An 18,739-nucleotide genomic window follows, 5' to 3' on the forward strand; every position below is an offset into this window, starting at 1 on the left:
TGTCCATTTCTGAAATCTTGTTGTTTATCTTTTGGATTTCTAATTGTTGTTTTTGTATGATTTCTAGTTGTGAATTTATTTTAGCATTTTGTTCCTGTATTATTTGTCTTGAATTCTTCAGTTTTTTGCCTGTATTTTCCATGAATTTGTCTATTTTTTCCTCATTTTTATCTGTTTTTTTTGCTTCAACTGTTGGATAATTCTGAATATTAGAGATCTGAATTCCCTATCAGTTAGGTCTAGTGCCTTTTCATCTACTGGAAGGTCATCTAGTGTTTTATTTTGGATGCCTACTGGAACCATCCTGCCCTGTTTTTGTAAGTGTTTTGATATTGTCTGCTGTCTCTGGGGCATTCAGTGGTTATTTTCCTCATTTATTGATTGTAGATTTGTTTGTTTTGTCCTGCTTTTTTATTTGGTTATGTCTGAACAGGCGGGCTGTGCATTCTTTGTTGTTTGCTTGTCTGTGGGCACGATACTTTTCACCTCCTTCTCCAATGGGCAGGGTCAGTCACTCAGGTATGGTACAGCAGGGAAGGTCCAGCTGAAGGGAAGTTACTGGGATAGGTTTTTTGTGGCACATACCAGGGCTGACAGTGTGTACTGGGAATCAGTGCAGAGGAGGTTCCAGTAGGCTGTGCCTGTGCTGCTTGGGAATGTGATGCTCAGCACATGGTGCAGATAGGCAGGAAGGAGGGGGTAGATTGTGCTGTGTGGAGCTAAGACTGGTATGGGAAAGATGAGAGAGAGGAGATAGGAACAGGAGCCAAAAACACACACACAAACAAAAAAGAGTGCTAAGTGAGCTCGCTATTGGAGTGGAGAGATGAGAGACTGAGAAATGGGGAAAAACAAAAATAAAAAAAGGGTAAAAGAAAAAGATGAATAAATTGAGAAACTGGAAATGAAGAAGGACAAAAAGGGAACAAGAGAGAGAAGAAAACTAAACAAAGAATGAAAAAAAAAACCCAAAAACAAACAAACAAAAATAAGAAATAAGAAATGCCCCCAGGGGTGTCCCTGTGCTTCTGCGCAGAGTAAGGGACTAGCTTCCAAGCCCTGTGGTACTGCCTGGCTAGAAGGGTCTCCCAAGCCGATTAAAGAAAAAGAAAACAAACAAACAAATCAAAACAGAACAAATCAGAGCAAACAAGCAAACAAAAAAGCCCCAGGGGTCCCACCAGCACAGCGGCACCAGAAGGAAGCAGTTTCACAGTCCAGCAGTGTTTCACAGCCTTTCAGGAAGAAGCAAAGATGGCACATGGAAGCAGGTATTTGAGAGAAAGGTGGGGGAGGTGGTGAGAGGTAAGGAAGAAATCTAAAGAAGTGGGAAAAAGCAACACCTGCAGCCAACAAATGGCACTCAGGGAGCTGGCCAGTGCAGGCAGGTGGAATCCAAGCAACACTGGGGGGAAGCTTGTGCTTCCCGGCCAATAGATTGTGGCTACAGGAAGCAGAGGAGACTAAGTGGGGGTGAAGAAGGGTGGGGGGTGGGAAAGCCGATACCGTGGTTTACCCATTGTTCTGTCGCCTGCTGGAAGCTCTGTGAAGCTGCTTTCTCGTACCTCCTGTTTGCTGATCTCAGATAGGAGTCCAAGATGGCGAATCTGTGCTGCAGTAGCTGATAGGGGACCTCTGAATGTATCTCTCCTGGTGCTCTGTTCTTGGTCAGTTTCTTATTCCATTCGGTGCTTGGCTGAGTTCTTTATCTCTTCATTTGATGCTTAGGGTTTCAGGATTGATGAGTGACTCTGTTTGACTTAGTTTTTCTGATTTTTGCTGTAGAGGGACGGCGTGGTGCTTCTGACTACAGCGCCATGTTGCCCGGAAGTCCTCTCCCAAGTTCTTAATAGAGGTTGGTAATATGTTTTTATTTCATTCTGAGAGATGTCTAGAAAGTTGCTCTGCACCATAAACATTGTGGTGTCATATGGTGAACCCAGCTGTGAACTAAAATGGGTTCTTTGTAGCATTCTGGCTCTTTACTCCTCAAACAAAGCAGCCATTGATGATTTTGAACTCTAAAATTTTGGAAGTAAGTAAAACAAACCAGAAATATCATTTTGAGTTTGCCTACATCTGAAGTGTTTAACAATAAGTGCAGTTTATGAATTATTATTCTGTACTCAAGCCTCATTATTTGACTTTCTACAGTTAACTAAAATATTTTTTACAAGTATGAGGTTTGTATTTCAGATGGATAAGACAGACCTTGTATTAAAAATCATTTGACAGTAAGAGTCCTTTTCTCCTTATATTGATTAGAAGACAGACAAAGCTGCTAATTATAGACAGTAGAGCATTACTTAGGACAGTAGTCTCAGTCTGATTAATAAATTATCTAAAGCTCTGTGTTTTGCTCAAAGGCATGCCAATTCAGTTTTCTTAGCAGTTCACATGAAGGTTTTTTCAAGGAGGTGGTCTTATAGTTATCCTTTAATTAGAACCAATACCGAAGAAACCAAACCTGCTGCTGTCGAGTTGATTCCGACTCATAGTGACCCTATAAGACAGAGTAGAACCATATCATAGGGTTTCCAAGGAGCAGCTGGTGGATTCAAACTGCTGACCTTTTGGTTAGTAGCTGAGCTCTTCACTACTGTGCCACCAGGGCTGCCACCAGGGCTCCCATAATTAGAGCCAATATCCTTCTTAAATTAAGGGAGGACTCACATTTCTGATATCCTTCTCAAAGCTGGGCACTTCACCATATATTTTGAAGTCATTTAGAAGTCATTATACAGCTTCCTTGTCTAACCCACAGTAGTCTCTTGCCTCATGTACTGTAATGATCTCCTATCTGGTCTCTCCACATGCACTTTCACTGCCTTCCAGCCATTTTCTGTACTGTAGTCAGACTGATCATTTAAAAATATACATGACAACACACATTGTGCTTAGAATAAAATCCAAAGTCACTGTGCTCCTGTAGGGTGGTGTCTTCCCGCCCCTCCGATCTCATTTCGTACTAGTCTTCCTTGCACACTGAGCTGTAACTATATTGGCCTTCCTTCAGTATTTCAGATATTTCTAGCTTTGTGGTCTTTGCACATTCTGTGGTTCCTTCTGCCCAGAAGGTATCTTGGCATGTGTCACCCCTCCCACCCAACACCTATACACCATATACACACTGTCATGCATATGGTCTTTATTTTTTCTCTTTCTCTTTTTTTAGGTATAAGTTATACGTAAGTGCACAGATCTTAAGTGTATAACTTAATGAATTTTTACTTTTCTATATAGCCATATAATCATCACCCAGATCAAGACACATAATTATTTATGGTACATACACACAATGGAAGTACTATGCAACGAGAAAGAACAATGATGAATCTGTGAAGCATCTCATAACATGGATGAAACTGGAGGACATTATGCTGAGTAAACTAAGTCAATCACAAAAGGACAAATATTGTATGAGACCTCTATTGTAAAAACCCATGAAAAGGTTCACACACAAAATGTAACAATCTTTGTTGGTTACCAGGAATGGGAGGGGTGGGGGTGGGGAATACTAAATAGGCAATAGATAAGTGGTATCTTGGGTGAAGGGTGAGACAGTACACAGTACTGGGGAAACCAGCACAACTTATACAAAGAAAGGTCATGGAAACTCCATAGACACTTCCAAACTCCCTGAGGGACTGAACTGCTGGGTGGAGGGCTGTTGGGATCATGGTCTTGGGGAACATCTAGCTCAACTGGCATAACACAGTTTATAAAGACAATGTTCTACATTCTACCTTGGTGAGTAGCGTCTGGGGTCTTAAAAGCCTGTCAGCAGCCATTTGAGATATTCCACTGGTCTCATCGCTTCAGGAGCAAGGGAGAATGAAGAGAACAGGGTACATGGAAAAGATTAGTCCGAAGGACTAATGGACCACAGCTATCAAGGCCTCCACCAAACTGAGTCCAATACAGCTAGATGGTGCCCGGCTACCACCACTGACTGCTCTGACTGGGATCACAACAGAGGGTTCTGGACAGAGCTGGAGAAGGATGTAGAACAAAATTCTAACTCACACACAAAAAAGACCAGATACACACGCCTAAAACAGACTGGAGAAACCCTGAGAGTATGGTCCCTAGACACCCTTTTAGCTCAGTGGTGAAGTCACTTCCGAGGTTCACTGTTCAGCCGGGGATTGGACAGCCCCATAAAACAAAACGAGACTAATGAGGCACAGCAGTCCAGGGACAAAGGCTAGAAGGCAGAAGGGGACAGGAAAGCTGGTGATAGGGAACCCAAGGTTGAGTAGGGACAGTGTTGATGTGTTGTGAGTTTGTTAACCATTGTCATAGGGCAACATGTGTACTAACTGTTTAATGAGAAACTATTTTCTGTAAACCTTTATCTAAAGTGAGAATAGCAGCACAATTGGAAGAGCGTAGTCGATGTCACTGAACTGTGCGTGTAGAAATTTTTGAAATGGTGTGTCTTTGGCTATGTATGTTTTCACCAAAAAAAAGGTCGAGAAGGGAGAGGGTTGACACGTTGTGGGGTTGTTAACCAATGTCATAAAACAATATGTGTACTACTGATTAATGAGAAACTGTTTGTTCTGTAAACCTTCACCTGAAGTACAATTGAAAAAAGGGGAGGGGGGGAGATACATAATTATTTCTAGCACTGCAGAATGCCCCCATTCAGTCCCTCTCACCAAACTACTGTTGTGACTTCTCTTGCCGTAAAATTAATTTTGTCTGTTTTTGAGCTTCTTCTAAATGGACTCTACAGCATGTTTTCTTTAGTGTATGGCTTCTTTTACACACTATATGTTGCATACATTCTTTACCTGACTGCCTTTCTAATCTTTTAGAACTCAGATGTCCCATCCTTAGAGAAGCATTTTCCAATCACTGCAGTGAGGCACACTCCCTGCCCCAGTTGTTGTCTTCCACAACGTCCTGCTTGTTTCCTTCATAGTGTTTGTTACAATTTGTGATTATTTGTTTTCTTGCTTACCATCTAACTTGGTGAATACAGGAAACATTTTGGTCTCGTTCACCATTCTCTTCCCAGTGGCCTAGTGCAGTGCCTGGCACAGTCATAGTCGCTCAATCATAAATGTTTGCTGATTCACTGACTGACTGAATGAAGAATAAAGTCTGCTTTATTTCCTAATTTGGACTGACGTAAAAAAGTTGTGACAGTTACTGATATTTGACAAAATGTTGAATCTAAGATAATTCTGGTTTTCGTTAAGACTTTATCAAATTTTTTTCTTATGGATATGATAGAAATAATTGCCCTAGATGAGAGTACAGAATTCTGTACCTAAATAAAAATTATTAAATAGGGTAATAGCAACCTTAAAGGAAATGTTTGAAGGATCTACCTTGATCAGCATTTTTATAGAGACTTAGGAGATGGTATTAATTAGCATGACTAGATTTACATGCTGAGATTTTTGGGTGGGGCAGCTTTTTATTAACCTTGCATAACTGAGTCAGGATCTGAAAAGATCTGGAGAAGGTAGAAAGATGAGCTGACTCTAGCAAGATGAAATATTCATGTGGTAAATGTAGAGTCTTACACTTGGGTTTAAACAATCAAACAACCTCATATTAGTGTAGGGAAAGGTGGCTTAGCAGCCCGTATGAAAAAGGCCTAAGGACTGTAAAGTTGTATGTAAGTCTGCAGAGTGATCTCATCACCACAGGAAATTAATACGTTGAGCAGCAGTTAGAGAAATAAGATGTTGAGGAAGAGGGGCTTATAGTCATGTTCTTTCTGCTTATATATCTTGACATACGCCTTTTGCTCAGGACCACACCTTTGTATTGGTTTAGTGACAAATTGGATTGTCTAGAGCAGGGGTTGGCAAACTAAAGCCCCCAAGTCGCCTGTTTTGTGAATAAAGTTTTGTGAAAAATTTTTTTTTTTAGTGTATTGTCTATGACTGCTTTTGAGCTACAATGGCAGTGTTGAGTAGTTGTTAACAGGCCCTGTGGCCCACAAAACCTAAAATATTTACTGTCTGGACCTTTACAGAAAAAGCTTGCCAATCCCAGGTTTGGAGAACTAGACCTAGATAATGAAGGAGCTTGCAACCTTGGCAAACGAGGAGCAGGAAAAGGAACATGGGATGTTCAGCAGGTGAAGGGAAGATCTCCGTGTGACAGGGAGCTAGCGGTCTTCAAATATTTGAAGGACTAGCATATGGGAGAAAAATTAGACCCTTTTCTGCTAAACTTTATAAAGCAAAATGAAAATTAGGGTAGAAAATATGGGGTGAGGAGAGGATTTTATTAGTGTGTAGAAAAGTTGTTTTTACATTGGATTGGATTGCTTCTTGAGGTACTGTGTTCTTTGTAACCAGAGGCATTTAAAAAAAGGCTAGATGGAGACTTTTCATCATTTTTATAGCTATGAGAGTCAGACATGCATTGGAGAATTACGTTAGACATCATCTGAGCTTTCCCTTGGTTCTGAAGTTTTGCCTTGGAATGATTCTCTCAGATGCAGGCTGGGATCCTCAAGCACTTCTCCCGCACTGGCTTTGTTTGGCCCTATAGACTGTGACCAAGCAAGTCACGGTAGGCCTTAACAGTGGGTTACCAACCTGGTTCAGATTTTCTGGTTTCTACCAAAACATCATTCCAATGGAAAATAAAAATATGTTTAACACGCATTAACAGATAACATAAATCTAGTGTAACACCTTTAAAAGTTTATATTTTACTTATTATTTCATGTATGTGGAAGATTTGAACCACTGTTCCTTCTATTGATTCACAAGACAGCTTAGAGTGTCTTTGTTCAGACCGAATGATATGGGACCTTGAAAAATACACACGTGTGTAAGACTAGAGCACAGTGTTCCTTAGGTTTATTGTTTGCTAGTTTTTTTGTAATCTTATATTAATGTTTCTTGCTATACATGAGCATCAGCTATTATTAAATGTTAAATAACTGAAATTCAGTTAGGTAAACTGGTCTTTTTGTACTTAATTCTATATTCTTTTCCTACCTCAACTAGTCTCCTGAGGTAGAGGTCTAGTGTTAACATTTGAGAATTTAAAAAGAGAGCTTTTCAAATCAAAATATTATCAGTTAAGGACCTTCTTTTAGATCTAAATTAAAATTATAAGAAGCTGACTAAAATCACCAATTCATGGTGATTTCACATGGCAGTTATCACTGGCCTTCTTTACATAAGACTCATTTGACATTTGAATTAAGAACTTTGTACTTTGTGCACTGTTAGGTGTTCACGTGATATCTTAAGCCGTTTTCTTACAATTTGAACATCTTACAACTTTTGTACTTTGCTGTAGATGGTGGACTTGAAATGTGTGATTTTCTAGTTTAGTTGATTATCTAGTTATTGATACAGACCTGCAGGCTGTATCACGTGGGTTTGGGTGCAGACTTTTGTGAAGTGGAGAAGGCCAGGGTCCTCCCACCTGGCTGTCAGCAGTTGTTAGGGTTTCATGTCAGTTCTATATCCTCTAGTGTGAACACTTAAATTCAAGCAATCTTGTCGGTTTAGGACTCTTTCTGCAGAGGTTCAGATGTAGTGATGCATACTGTGTGAAAAGCTTTGTACATTGTGGACTGCCGTGCAAGTGAAAGTTGTTTTTAGTAGCAACAACAGTAATAGTAATTTAAATAGGCTCCTGCTCAGAGTCTGGATGCAGCTTCGTAGCTTCTAACTCTGGCCAGTAGAAGGAAACCTGCATTCTCTACTACCCGTTTTTCACTACCTGTCATAGTCTTTTGTCCCAGTTATCCTGTTTTAGTAAGAACGAGTTGGAGAAATGAAGAAACGTCATATGGAGTCTGTTGAAGAAACATTTGACTTATTAGTTAACTCTCTCTCTTTTTTTAAATTGTGCTTTAGGTGAAAGGTTACAGAGCAAATTAGTTTCTCATTAAACAGTTAACACACAAATTGTTTTGTGACATTGATTGCTAGTCCTGCAATGTGTCAACACTCTCCCCTTCTCCACCACAGTTTCCCTGTTTCCATTCTTGCAGTTTTCCCGTCCCTACCTGCCTTCTTGTCTTTGCTTTTGGGCTGGTGTGCCACTAGTCTCCTATGCATGAATTGAATTACAAAGTATGTTCCTCACATGTGTTATTGTTGGCTCTATAGACCTGTCTAATCTTTGGCTGCAGTGTGAACCTCAGGAGTGACTTCAGTACTGAGTTAAAAGGGTGTCTGGGGGCTGTACTCCTGAGGTTTCTCCAGTCTCCGTCAGACTGTCTTTTTTTTGTGAATTTGAATTGTGTTCTACATTGTGATCCCTGCCAGAGTAGTTGGTGGTGGTAGCTGGGCACCGTCCAGTAGTTCTGGGCTCAGTCTGGTGGAGGTTATGGTAGCTGTGGTCCATTAGCCCTTTGGACTGGGGCCCTGGTGGCACAGTGGTTAAATGTTTGGCCGCTAACCAAAAGGTTGACAGTTCGAATCCACCAGCCGCTTCTTGGAAAGCCTATGGGGCAGTTCTACTCTGTCCTCGAAGGCTGCTGTGAGTTGGAATCAACTTGATAGCAACAGGGTTTTTAGTCCTTTGAACTAATCTTTCCCTCGTGTCTTTGGTTTTCTTTATTCTCCTTTGTTCCAGCTGAGATGGACCAGTAGATGTATCTCAGATGGCCGCTCACGGGCTTTTAAGACCTGTCTTAGTTATCTAGTGCTGCTGTAACAGAAATACCACAAGTGGATGACTTTAACAAAGACAAATTTATTCCCTCACAGTTTGGTAGGCTATAAGTCTACAAATTCAGGGCATCAGCTCCATGGGAAGGATTTCTCTTCTCTGTTGGTTCTGGAGGAAGGTCCTTGTCATCAATCTTCCCCTGGACTAGGAGCTTTTCCGCACAGGAACCCCGGGTCTTAAGGACGCACTGTGCTCCTGGTGCTGCTTTCTTGATGGTATGAGGTCCCCTGTCTCTCTGCTCACATCTCTCTTTTATATCTCAAAAGAGATTGACTTAAGACACTATTCAATCTTGTAGATCTCATCAACATAACTGCCTCTAATCCATCTCATTAACATCATAGTGATAGGATTTACAGTACATGGGGAAATCACATCAGATGACAAAATGGTAGACAGTCATACAGTACTGAGAATCATGATCTAGCCAAATTGATACACATATTTTTGGGGGACACAATTCAATCCATGACAAGACCCCAGATGCTACTATCCACAGCCGGATGTGAAACAATTTCTTTATAGACTGTGTTCTGCCAATTGAGCTAGATGTCCCCTGGGACCATGGTCCACAGCCATCAGCCTAGTAGCTTGGTCTCTCAGGGTATTTGGATGTGCCTAGGAGCTTTTATAACTTTGCTTTGGTCGAGTTGTGCTGACTTCCCCAGAACTGTATACTGTCTTACTCTTCACCCAAGTTACCACTTATCTGCTATCTAGTTAGTGTCTTTCCCTCCCCATCTCTCCCCTCCCTTGTAACCAACCATCAAAGATTGTTTCTTTCTGTGTGGAAACATTTTCATGTGTTTTTATAATAGTAATCTCATATAGTATTTGTCCTGTTGTGATTGACTTATTTCGCTCAGCGTAATGCCCTCCAGATTCATCCATGTTGTGAGATGTTTCGCAGATTCATCGTTGTTCTTTATCATTGCATAGTATTCCACTGTGTTTATGTACTGTAGTTAGTTTATCCATTTATCTGTTGATGGCCACTTAGGTTATTTCCATCCTTTTGCTATTATGAATAATGTTGCAATGAACATGGATGTGCATTATAAGAAATAAGCTCAATTACCACAAACCCTAACCTATTTTTGTCTTCCTTTGCTTATTTATGCTCCCAACTCTCCTGACATAAAGGAGGCTATTATTCTTGTGCTGAAAACACATTTAATAATGATAGCTGATTCTTATATAACACTTACTGTGGGCCAGCTACTGTTCCAAGCTGTTTCTTTACCTATGTCATTAATTTATTTAATTCTTATGCCAATCTTTTGAGGTTAAGTGCTATCATCTTATTTTATAGGTGAAGAAATTAACACAGAGACGTTGAGTAACTTACCCAAAACTGCATAGCTTGTAATTGTATTAGAAATGGAATCGGGGTGGGGGGGGGAAGACATCTGGATCCTGTAAGCTGGGAGGGATGAAGGAAGTTGATAAGGTGTGTGGTCAGTGTTTGAGTGCACACAGTATTACTGATCTGCGTGACTGGGAGAACAAGTAAGCAATATACATTCTTTACTGAAATACCATAATTTTATGAAAGTTCATTGAGAGGGAAGGATGAATCAGTGATCATCCTGGTGATTTGGACACTAGATGAATATATGTGGATGAAACAGCCACTATAAGATTAAATCTTTGATTTGGAAGTTATCTTTAGGCTTCCCCCTTGGTCTTCCCTCGGCACTCCCTCAGAAAAAGTACTGTCTGACTGCTTCACAGTCTTTGCCCCATTTATGTTGTGATTCTAGTTTTGTAATTGAGATGAGGACATCATATAAGTAGATCTATTTTCCGTAACATTATTTTCATTTGAGAAATATTGTTCTATTTACTAGTATGCAAGGATTAACTCTGAATATTTTGTTTCATTTCTTAACAGTACAGTGCTGTGGATACCAATCCGCTCTCTCTGTATGTCATGCATCCGTTTTGGAACAATATAGTAAAGGTAGGATAATTTTAGTAAGTTTTAAATATTTTAAGTCATTTTAGGGAGAGTTGTGAATATAACTTTGTTTAATGATGATATCTAGATAAACTACTTTCTTTGCCCACCTTTTGATTTATCTCACTATTGAAATCTAAGATTCTTCACTGGAATTTATCATCTTTGTAAAGTGCCTTTTAAAATTTTCTAAAATAAATTTGATATTATGATTATAAAAACTTGTTCATTGTAGAAAAATTTAAAATATAGAGGGTGGAAAGAAGAAAGAAACACTTCTATCAAGCAGAGACTATGGTTTACATTTTGATATATAAAAAACTCCTTTCAAATTTAAATCTTTTATTATGACTCAGATTTACACGTTGTTGTATATATTGGAGAGAGATTCCTCTATTTTAATTATTTTATGATTTCTTTGGGAAAAAATAGGTATTTCCTACTTGGCTGGCTCCAAATCTGATAACCTTTTCTGGCTTTCTGCTGGTTGTATTCAATTTTCTACTTATGGCGTACTTTGATCCTGACTTTTATGCTTCAGGTAAGGTTATTACTTTGATATAAATTCAAAATGCCTAGAGAAAAATGAGAAGTGGTTATTTTCTGGTTCTTTTAACATACTTATATCTCTGAAAAGTTTTGGATATTTTATAATGGTATGTAAAATGTCAGAAGTGTGAACAGAAGCTAAGTTATGTTTTATAATCTGTTATGTTTGTTTCCATACATATGTGTATCCCATACATATGTATATGTATATATTTCTGGAGATATAATACCAACTTGCCTATGGAATTTAAGTATGCTGTGTATAGAGCAATGGGATTTTAGTAAATTAAGCATAATTGGATTTACAAGAAGATGGAAGATGAAGACTTCTACACTTTGCATAAAAAATGAACACGAACAGGGCCCAAGTTACCTACCAAATTCTAGGAATATGCCTTCCCTTTTTCTAGTCATGGAAGAAAAAGGGAATGAGATCTCTCTTTCCTTCTGCTCAGCATTCTCACTTGCCTTTAATAGCTCTAGTTTCCTCTGAAAATGCTTTTTAGACCTTAAATAGCCTTAAATAGTTGTTGACAGAAGTCTGGCCCCTTATGGTGGAGTAGAGGAAAGATCCCATTTTGGAACATGTTTTTAGGTTCCTCTTACCCACCACCAATATCTTTTACCCCTATGCCTATTCTTCACTTTATCTCACACCCAGCTTCTGCCTTAGGTCGTAGGAAAGAATCTTAGGTCCTGGAGTATATTTGGGATGAAGGGGAATAGTGGGAAACGGGGTTTATTTCCATTGCTTAGCCAGTTGGTTGAGCTGAGAGGAACAGACAGATAGAGGTAGATGATTATTTTTTGCATTCTAAGTTAGAAAATATATTTTCTGATAGGAATACTTATGAATGATATACCTAGGATTTTAGTATTATAAATCATCTATTGAGGTTCAGCAGGCTTTTGTGGGCCGACGTGGGAAAATTAACCACCACTGACAACATTGTTTTTGTAGGAAAATTCAGTTTCAAATACTTACAACTTTTGAAATTCTAGAAATTCCCAATATTGAAACTATACATATGCCAGTCTTTATCAACTGAAACTTCTAGTCATTGCTTCTGTACATATAATAAAATGGTAATTGAAGTCTTAAATGCCAACTCTGAAGCACTAGAAGATCCTCAAGTTCCATTTGAACAATGAGTCAGATTAAATTTCATTAAGCATGGTTTTGGTATTAAGTGTTTTTTTACTTGTGTTTTAATCCTTAGGACATCCTCAAAAATGTATCTTCGTAACCAGAAATATTATTTTCTCTGACTACTCTAAATAAGGTTATTTATCGTGGTTATTAAGATAATTAAAAATATGTAAATATAATATTTCTCCAAATCTTAGAACTTAAAACTTAAAGGACCTGATAAATTATCTAGTCCAGATGCCTTATTTTATATTTGGGAAATAGAAGATGGAGAGGTTGAATGCATTGCTGGTTGATTACAAAGCCAGGACTAGATTCTTAGTTATTCTGTCATAGGGGAAAAGTGAGGTACAGATATTTCAGAATGATTCTGATACCAATATCCCCCAGTTGAGGTAATCTATACCCAAATGGAAAGGTTTTTTTTTTTAGCTAATTAATGATAGAATGAGAGCATAAAGGGTCAATAAAGGCAGTGGTTCAGTAGATGTTTATAGTATTATCAGAAGCAATGAGATTAAACTCAAGCATTTTTTTAATCGCAAAAGTATATTATTTTTCATTCTAGGCACATAAATAATTTTCAAGTCAAGATGAACACTCAGTCTTGAGTTAAGAGTAAAGCTCAAAGTCTAAAAGGGACTGAAGAGTTACTTCTTTGCTTTAGCCAGAGTTTACTGATACATTTTAATATTTTACCTAGTTTTGCATTCAGAATATATTATAAAAGTACTTTAGCCTCTAATTAACAATAGAAACATTTCTCATTAGCATTTTAAGAAATGTTGTACTTAGACTGTACTAAAATTTTAGTTGCTTTACTTTGCAGCACCAGGTCACAAGCATGTACCTGATTGGGTTTGGATTGTGGTGGGCATCCTCAACTTCATAGCCTACACTCTAGGTAAGACGTTGGCCAATATTCATTTTCGTCAATGGCTGTTGAATCTGTGAGCAATCTGTAGCCACTTATTCAGTTTAATTAGGTTTATTAATGTTTGGTTCAATTTGATGCATGTTTCTGAGTTTCTCTATGAAAAATGTCATTAATTGCTAGGGATACAGAGAATAAGATAGGAGTTTGCCAGCTATAGTCCACAGGCCAAATCTAGCCCACAGGCTGTATCTGGCCTGTTGCCTCTTTTTGTAAATAAAATTTTATTGGAGCAAAGCTATGCTCATTCCTTTACATATTGTATTGCTGTTTTCCCACCATAATGACACAGTTGAGTAGTTGTAACAGTAGGATGGCCACAAAGCCTAAAATATTTACGGTATGGTCCTTTACAAAAAATATTTGCCAACCCCCGGAAAAGGGCATCATTTTTGGGAAGCAATATTGACATAAAACCAAAAAAACCCAAACCCACTGCCGTTGAGTCAATTCCAACCCATGGCAACCCTATAGGACAGAGTAGAACTGCCTCCATAGAGTTTCCAAGGCTGTGATCCTTACGGAAGCAGACTGCCACATCTTTCTCCTGTGGAATAGCTGATGGGCCAGCCTTTTGGTTAGTAGCCAAAGGCTTTAACCACTGTGCCACCAGGGTTCCTTAATACTGACATAGATAATTGCAGGATAGTGAGAGAGGTGCTGTAATAGAGGTATGTATCAGCACAGTGGGAGAACACATAGTGAAGTGATCAGTTCTTTCTTGGTAGAGGGGGTGGTCAGGAACATCTACCGTGCTCGGCTATACTGTGTATTCTGCCAGGAATGCTTTTCCTGGGTATTATCTGCGTGGTTTGTCCCACATTCTTCCTGTTCTCCTTCCTTGCTTTATTTTTCTCCACAGCACTCAAAACCACATGACAGTATCACATGTAGGTTCCTGGAGGGTCAGTACTTTTTGTTCAATGCTGTATCCCCAGTGTCTAGAACAGTGCCTAACAGAGTAGGCACTCAGTAAATAGTTTTTAAATACCTGTAAAACAGCAGACCCTGGCTTTACGTTTCTTAGGTCTCTCCAAATGAAAATGACACGCACTCCTAAAGCCCTAATTTGGTACCTGATTAAATGCTAACATGGTGATGACCAGAGCTTCAGGAGTTTAGAGAAGCAAGAGATCAGTGAAGTTTGGAAGAATTGGGGGAAAACTTTGTTAAAAGTTACATATTTAGGCAGAGGCTTTTATGCATTTGTCATTAAAGATGAGATTTTAAAGTGGTGCTAGAGGATGTTGCTTCCAAGGACTGCTGACAGGACTAGGGAAAAGGTAAGGGTGGCCTGTGAGCTCTGACTTTAAGAGCTGGATGTCTTTTGATGTATTGTGCCATCTGCCTGTTGTTTCAGGTCCACGATTCCAGCAAGAAATCCTGACTCAACATGAACTATTTGTTGCAAAACCTGTCTTGAACTAACACAAGACAATTTATAATCTTTATTTATTCTGCCGCATGTGGCTGTTCATACATTTTGCTGTAGAAATATTAATATGTTTGATCACAGGGTGCTGCCAGGGCCCTCCCAGGTCTGTTCATAATATATAGTGTATGTCCTGATTACCTTTCTAAAATAAAACACTAAAAAACCTGAAACATCTGTACTCCAGAGTTGTGGAGCTAGAATGGGTTCAGTGAGAAAAAGTATAAAACCTAATACATAACTCATGAATTCACTGTTCGTAATAACTGCACATGAGTTGCACTGAAAATAGGACATTGTTAAGCCAATGAATAATGAGGAAAGACTTTAAGGAAATATTTTAGCTACTTAAGGGAGCAGTAAATTTCCCATCTCTTGTAGAAGGGATGCAGTATTTGGGCAGGAGTTTGGGATTCATATATTCCTTTGACAATATTTATGAAGGCCCTATTTGCAGTGAACTGAGGTAGACACAGGGGAAAATACTGTGTGAGCAAGATGAACACGGTCATTATAAGAAAATTGTAATTCCTTAAATCTGAATCTTTACAGGTAGCCTAATTCTAGTGCACTTAGTTAACACTGTATTTCTTTTGGAGAAAAAATTTTTTAAATTCAGACTCTTCATTTTGAACTAGGTTTCATCATACTTTTCACTCTCACAGTCTCCTGTATTTCTGCCCCTAAATGAAGGTGTTCCACTATGCTTTATCTTTAGCTTTCTCCTTTTCCTCATTCCCTAGGTAATCTTAATTCTTACTTAGATTAGTAAGATGATCCCCGTGCCTGTGTCTAGCCGTTATCTCCTCAGTAGCTAGTACCCTTGGATTGAGTCACTTGACATTACCATGTGGATATCCTACCAACACTCCAAGTGCAGTATCTAAAATTGTACTCAGCATGTTTTCTGTCAGTCTTGTTTCTCCTTCTGACTTCATTATTTCTATTAACACTACCATTCTTTTAGTTACCCAGGCTGGGAACTTTGGAGCCACCTTTGTCTCCTTCCTTGCCCTTAGACTTCACATCTTATCTTTTGTTGCATCCTGTCATATTTACCCCCTTAATATCTAACCTGCCCCCAGCCTTTCATTCCCACTGCATTCCGTGTTAATTTAGGTCTACTCATAGTGCTCCTCGCTCCAGTCTGTCTTTCACCCTGATGTCAGGTGAGTCTTCCAGAAGCATTGCTGTTACTATTGTCACTCCCCTACTCAGATACCTTTTGTAGCTCCCCAGACCCCATAAAATGTTTAATCCGGCTCGCACCTCCTTTCTAGCCTCTTTCTATTGCCTTCTTCACATACTAGTTTCTAGTCAAACTAAACTACTTGGCATTCCCTGAGCGTGCGTTGTGCTTTTCCATCTCAGTCTTTTTGCTGATAGTTCTCCCTTTTCTTGAAATGGCATGCTCCTTTATCTTATCTGCTGAAATCCAACTCATTCTTTACATCTCCACTCAGATTTCCTCTTGTCTGGAAAGCCATTCTAGATTAGCCTGAGGAGAACCCTTCTCTTTTCTGTACTTTTTATGGTTTGTGACATACCATACCTTTAATCATCATATGTTATATTTCATATTCTGCCTCCTTTCTCAGTTGTAAACTTTTCTGAAGGCAGAAACTTAGTTTATTCATCCTTGTAATCTTCACTCATCAAGAATAGTGCATTGCACAGTTTCAATAAATTTAATTCTTGCATTTGCATTAAACTACTATGTGCAAAAGCACTCATGGAGGCAATAGATCTGTAAGTAAGTGGCTATAATATCAAACAGGATCAAATAGCTATCGTGACTGAAGTAGAGAGTGCTTTTAGACACTAGAGGATGGAATGTTTGATGAATTGTAAATGAACAGATAGTGAAGGTTTGCTGGAGGCTTGAGAATTTATGCCTAGTAGAACAACCCAGTTATTAGGCAGATTTGGAGGAATTCAGAATCCAATAGAAAGCAGCTTCTTCAGATCATTCAGTATACTATATTTTAATTTTTAGATTAAACTTTAAGACATTATAGGTTTTATTTCTGCAGTCTTTGAATTGTGAGAATTAAGGGTTGAATTTTTTTTTTTTTAGTACTGGCTACCATAGCTAGGTAACATTCTTGTGATACGCTGATTGTTTTTCCTCAGTTTATTAAAGAAGACGTTCTCCATCCTGGTACAGATGTTGACCTTTTTCCTGTGGCATGTGTTTCTGTTCCAGATGGTGTGGATGGAAAGCAAGCTCGTAGAACCAACTCCAGCACCCCCTTAGGGGAACTTTTTGACCATGGCCTGGATAGTTGGTCATGTGTGTACTTTGTTGTAACTGTGTATTCCATCTTCGGACGAGGATCAACTGGTGTCAGTGTTTTTGTTCTTTATCTCCTGCTATGGGTAGTTTTGTTTTCCTTCATCCTGTCTCACTGGGAAAAGTATAACACAGGGATTCTTTTCCTGCCATGGGGATATGACGTTAGCCAGGTGGTAAGTACCTGCTCAGCCTTAAATTTTCAACATTACCAGGAATTTTTCAGAAAGTTTTTGTCATTCCTTCTTTATTGCCCTTATGCTTTTTGATTGGAACCGGTGTGTGCTTTTTTCTTTCTTTGTTTTATTTTATTTTACTTTTTTATGGAAAGTTTGAAACATATACAAAAATAAAATGAATAGTATGGTGAACCCTTATGTACCCATTACCTGGCTTCAGCAGTTACCATCCCAACACGGCCGGTCTAGGTCTAGTTTTATCTATTCCCTTCCTCACCGCCCCCCTGCAATGATTTTAAAGGAAATTCCTGAGATTATGTCATACATATTTTAGTAAATATCTCCAAATGATAAGGGCCCTTTTAAAAACACACATGATCATAATGCCACTGTTAGCCAAGCAGTTAACAACCATTTCTTAATGTTATTAAATATCCATTCATTTGAACTGCTGATTTCATAAAAAAAGATATGCACATATAATTAAATTGTTGGTATTTTGTCTTCATCTTCAACTTTTGAGTACAGAGAATTTGTTTTCTCTTCTTAATAGGCTTGCTGTTATTAACTCTCCCTGCCTTTGAATCCCAGCTTTTTGTGTTGCCATTTTGCCCATTTGCACCTAAGGCTCCAGTAAAGAAATCAGAAGTTGGAGTGGGTTTAAGGAATGAAATGATTGGGTGGGCAAATTTGGTCATCTTTTGGCTTAACCAATTTATGAGGTGCCTTAAAGTGCTCCAAAAGATGGCCAGTTGCTTGCATTGTTTAGAAGTTAGTGATTTTATGGCATTGTTGGCTGACAGTAATTTTTTTTAAAGGCAAGAAGACTTGCCACAATATCAAGTTTAAGCATACTTCTTGCTTTTACTAAAACTGTCTGACTAGACTTATGCTACATAAGGCATTATTGACTCCCTGAACTGTCCAGCTGTTAATGCCTCTGTATGCTTTTGTCTGCATTTTCCTTCCAGACTATTTCTTTTGTCTACATAGTGACTGCGATTGTGGGAGTTGAGGCCTGGTATGAACCTTTCCTGTTTAATTTCTTATATAGAGACCTATTCACTACAATGATTATTGGTAAGAAGCTCCATGTTGAAGCCTGTCTTAATCATCATTTTGTTATCAAAAGTCAGTATTTGACTAAATATCCCCACCAGTGGCCCTCCAGCCAGCAGAACAACCCTCTAGGATTTCAGCCTTAACATAAAGGGGGAAAAGGTGTCTTTTTTGTATGTTTTTATTTGTTCTGCATCAAGCTATTTCTAATCAGAGGAAAATATCAAAATAGATCACGTAAGCCTTGTAAACTATTCACATTAATCTAGACTGTATTGGAGGTTCCACGTTTAGGTGGAAATTTGCTATCGGTTTCATAGTTATCTGAAAGTTGACTGTTGCTGGTTTGTATGAAATAGAATAGATGAAACATAGAGTTTAACGTAATTGCCATTACTTATTAGAAAGTAATTGAGCCTCTGTTCCTCTCACGTACCTTCCTACTTATCCTGCTGAACGTGAGGTAAAGGCTGTTGGTAGTGGTAATGTTTCCCTTTTGATTTAGCCTTAGGA

The 18,739-nt window shown here is 38.7% G+C and overlaps 1 protein-coding gene across 3 annotated transcripts in view; it reads left to right on the forward strand.

Moving 5' to 3' along the window:
* SELENOI (selenoprotein I) overlaps positions 1-18,739 on the forward strand; it is a 42,766-nt gene that overhangs the window by 12,675 nt on the left and 11,352 nt on the right. For 2 of the 3 annotated variants that reach the window (XR_002824318.1, XR_002824319.1), the window contains exons 2-6: positions 10,565-10,633; positions 11,063-11,171; positions 13,159-13,233; positions 16,902-17,164; positions 18,139-18,188. Coding sequence is in view for 1 of the 3 variants with exons in the window: in XM_004377688.3 (XP_004377745.3) it covers positions 10,565-10,633; positions 11,063-11,171; positions 13,159-13,233; positions 16,902-17,164; positions 18,139-18,247 (625 nt within the window). In the remaining 2 variants the exon portion in view is untranslated. Of the gene's footprint in view, positions 1-10,564; positions 10,634-11,062; positions 11,172-13,158; positions 13,234-16,901; positions 17,165-18,138; positions 18,248-18,739 lie in introns of all 3 variants that reach the window. The other variant, XM_004377688.3, reaches the window with a different exon arrangement.

The sequence above is a fragment of the Trichechus manatus genome, unplaced genomic scaffold, assembly GCF_000243295.1.
Source record: "Trichechus manatus latirostris isolate Lorelei unplaced genomic scaffold, TriManLat1.0 scaffold00052, whole genome shotgun sequence".
Lineage (NCBI taxonomy): Eukaryota > Metazoa > Chordata > Mammalia > Sirenia > Trichechidae > Trichechus > Trichechus manatus.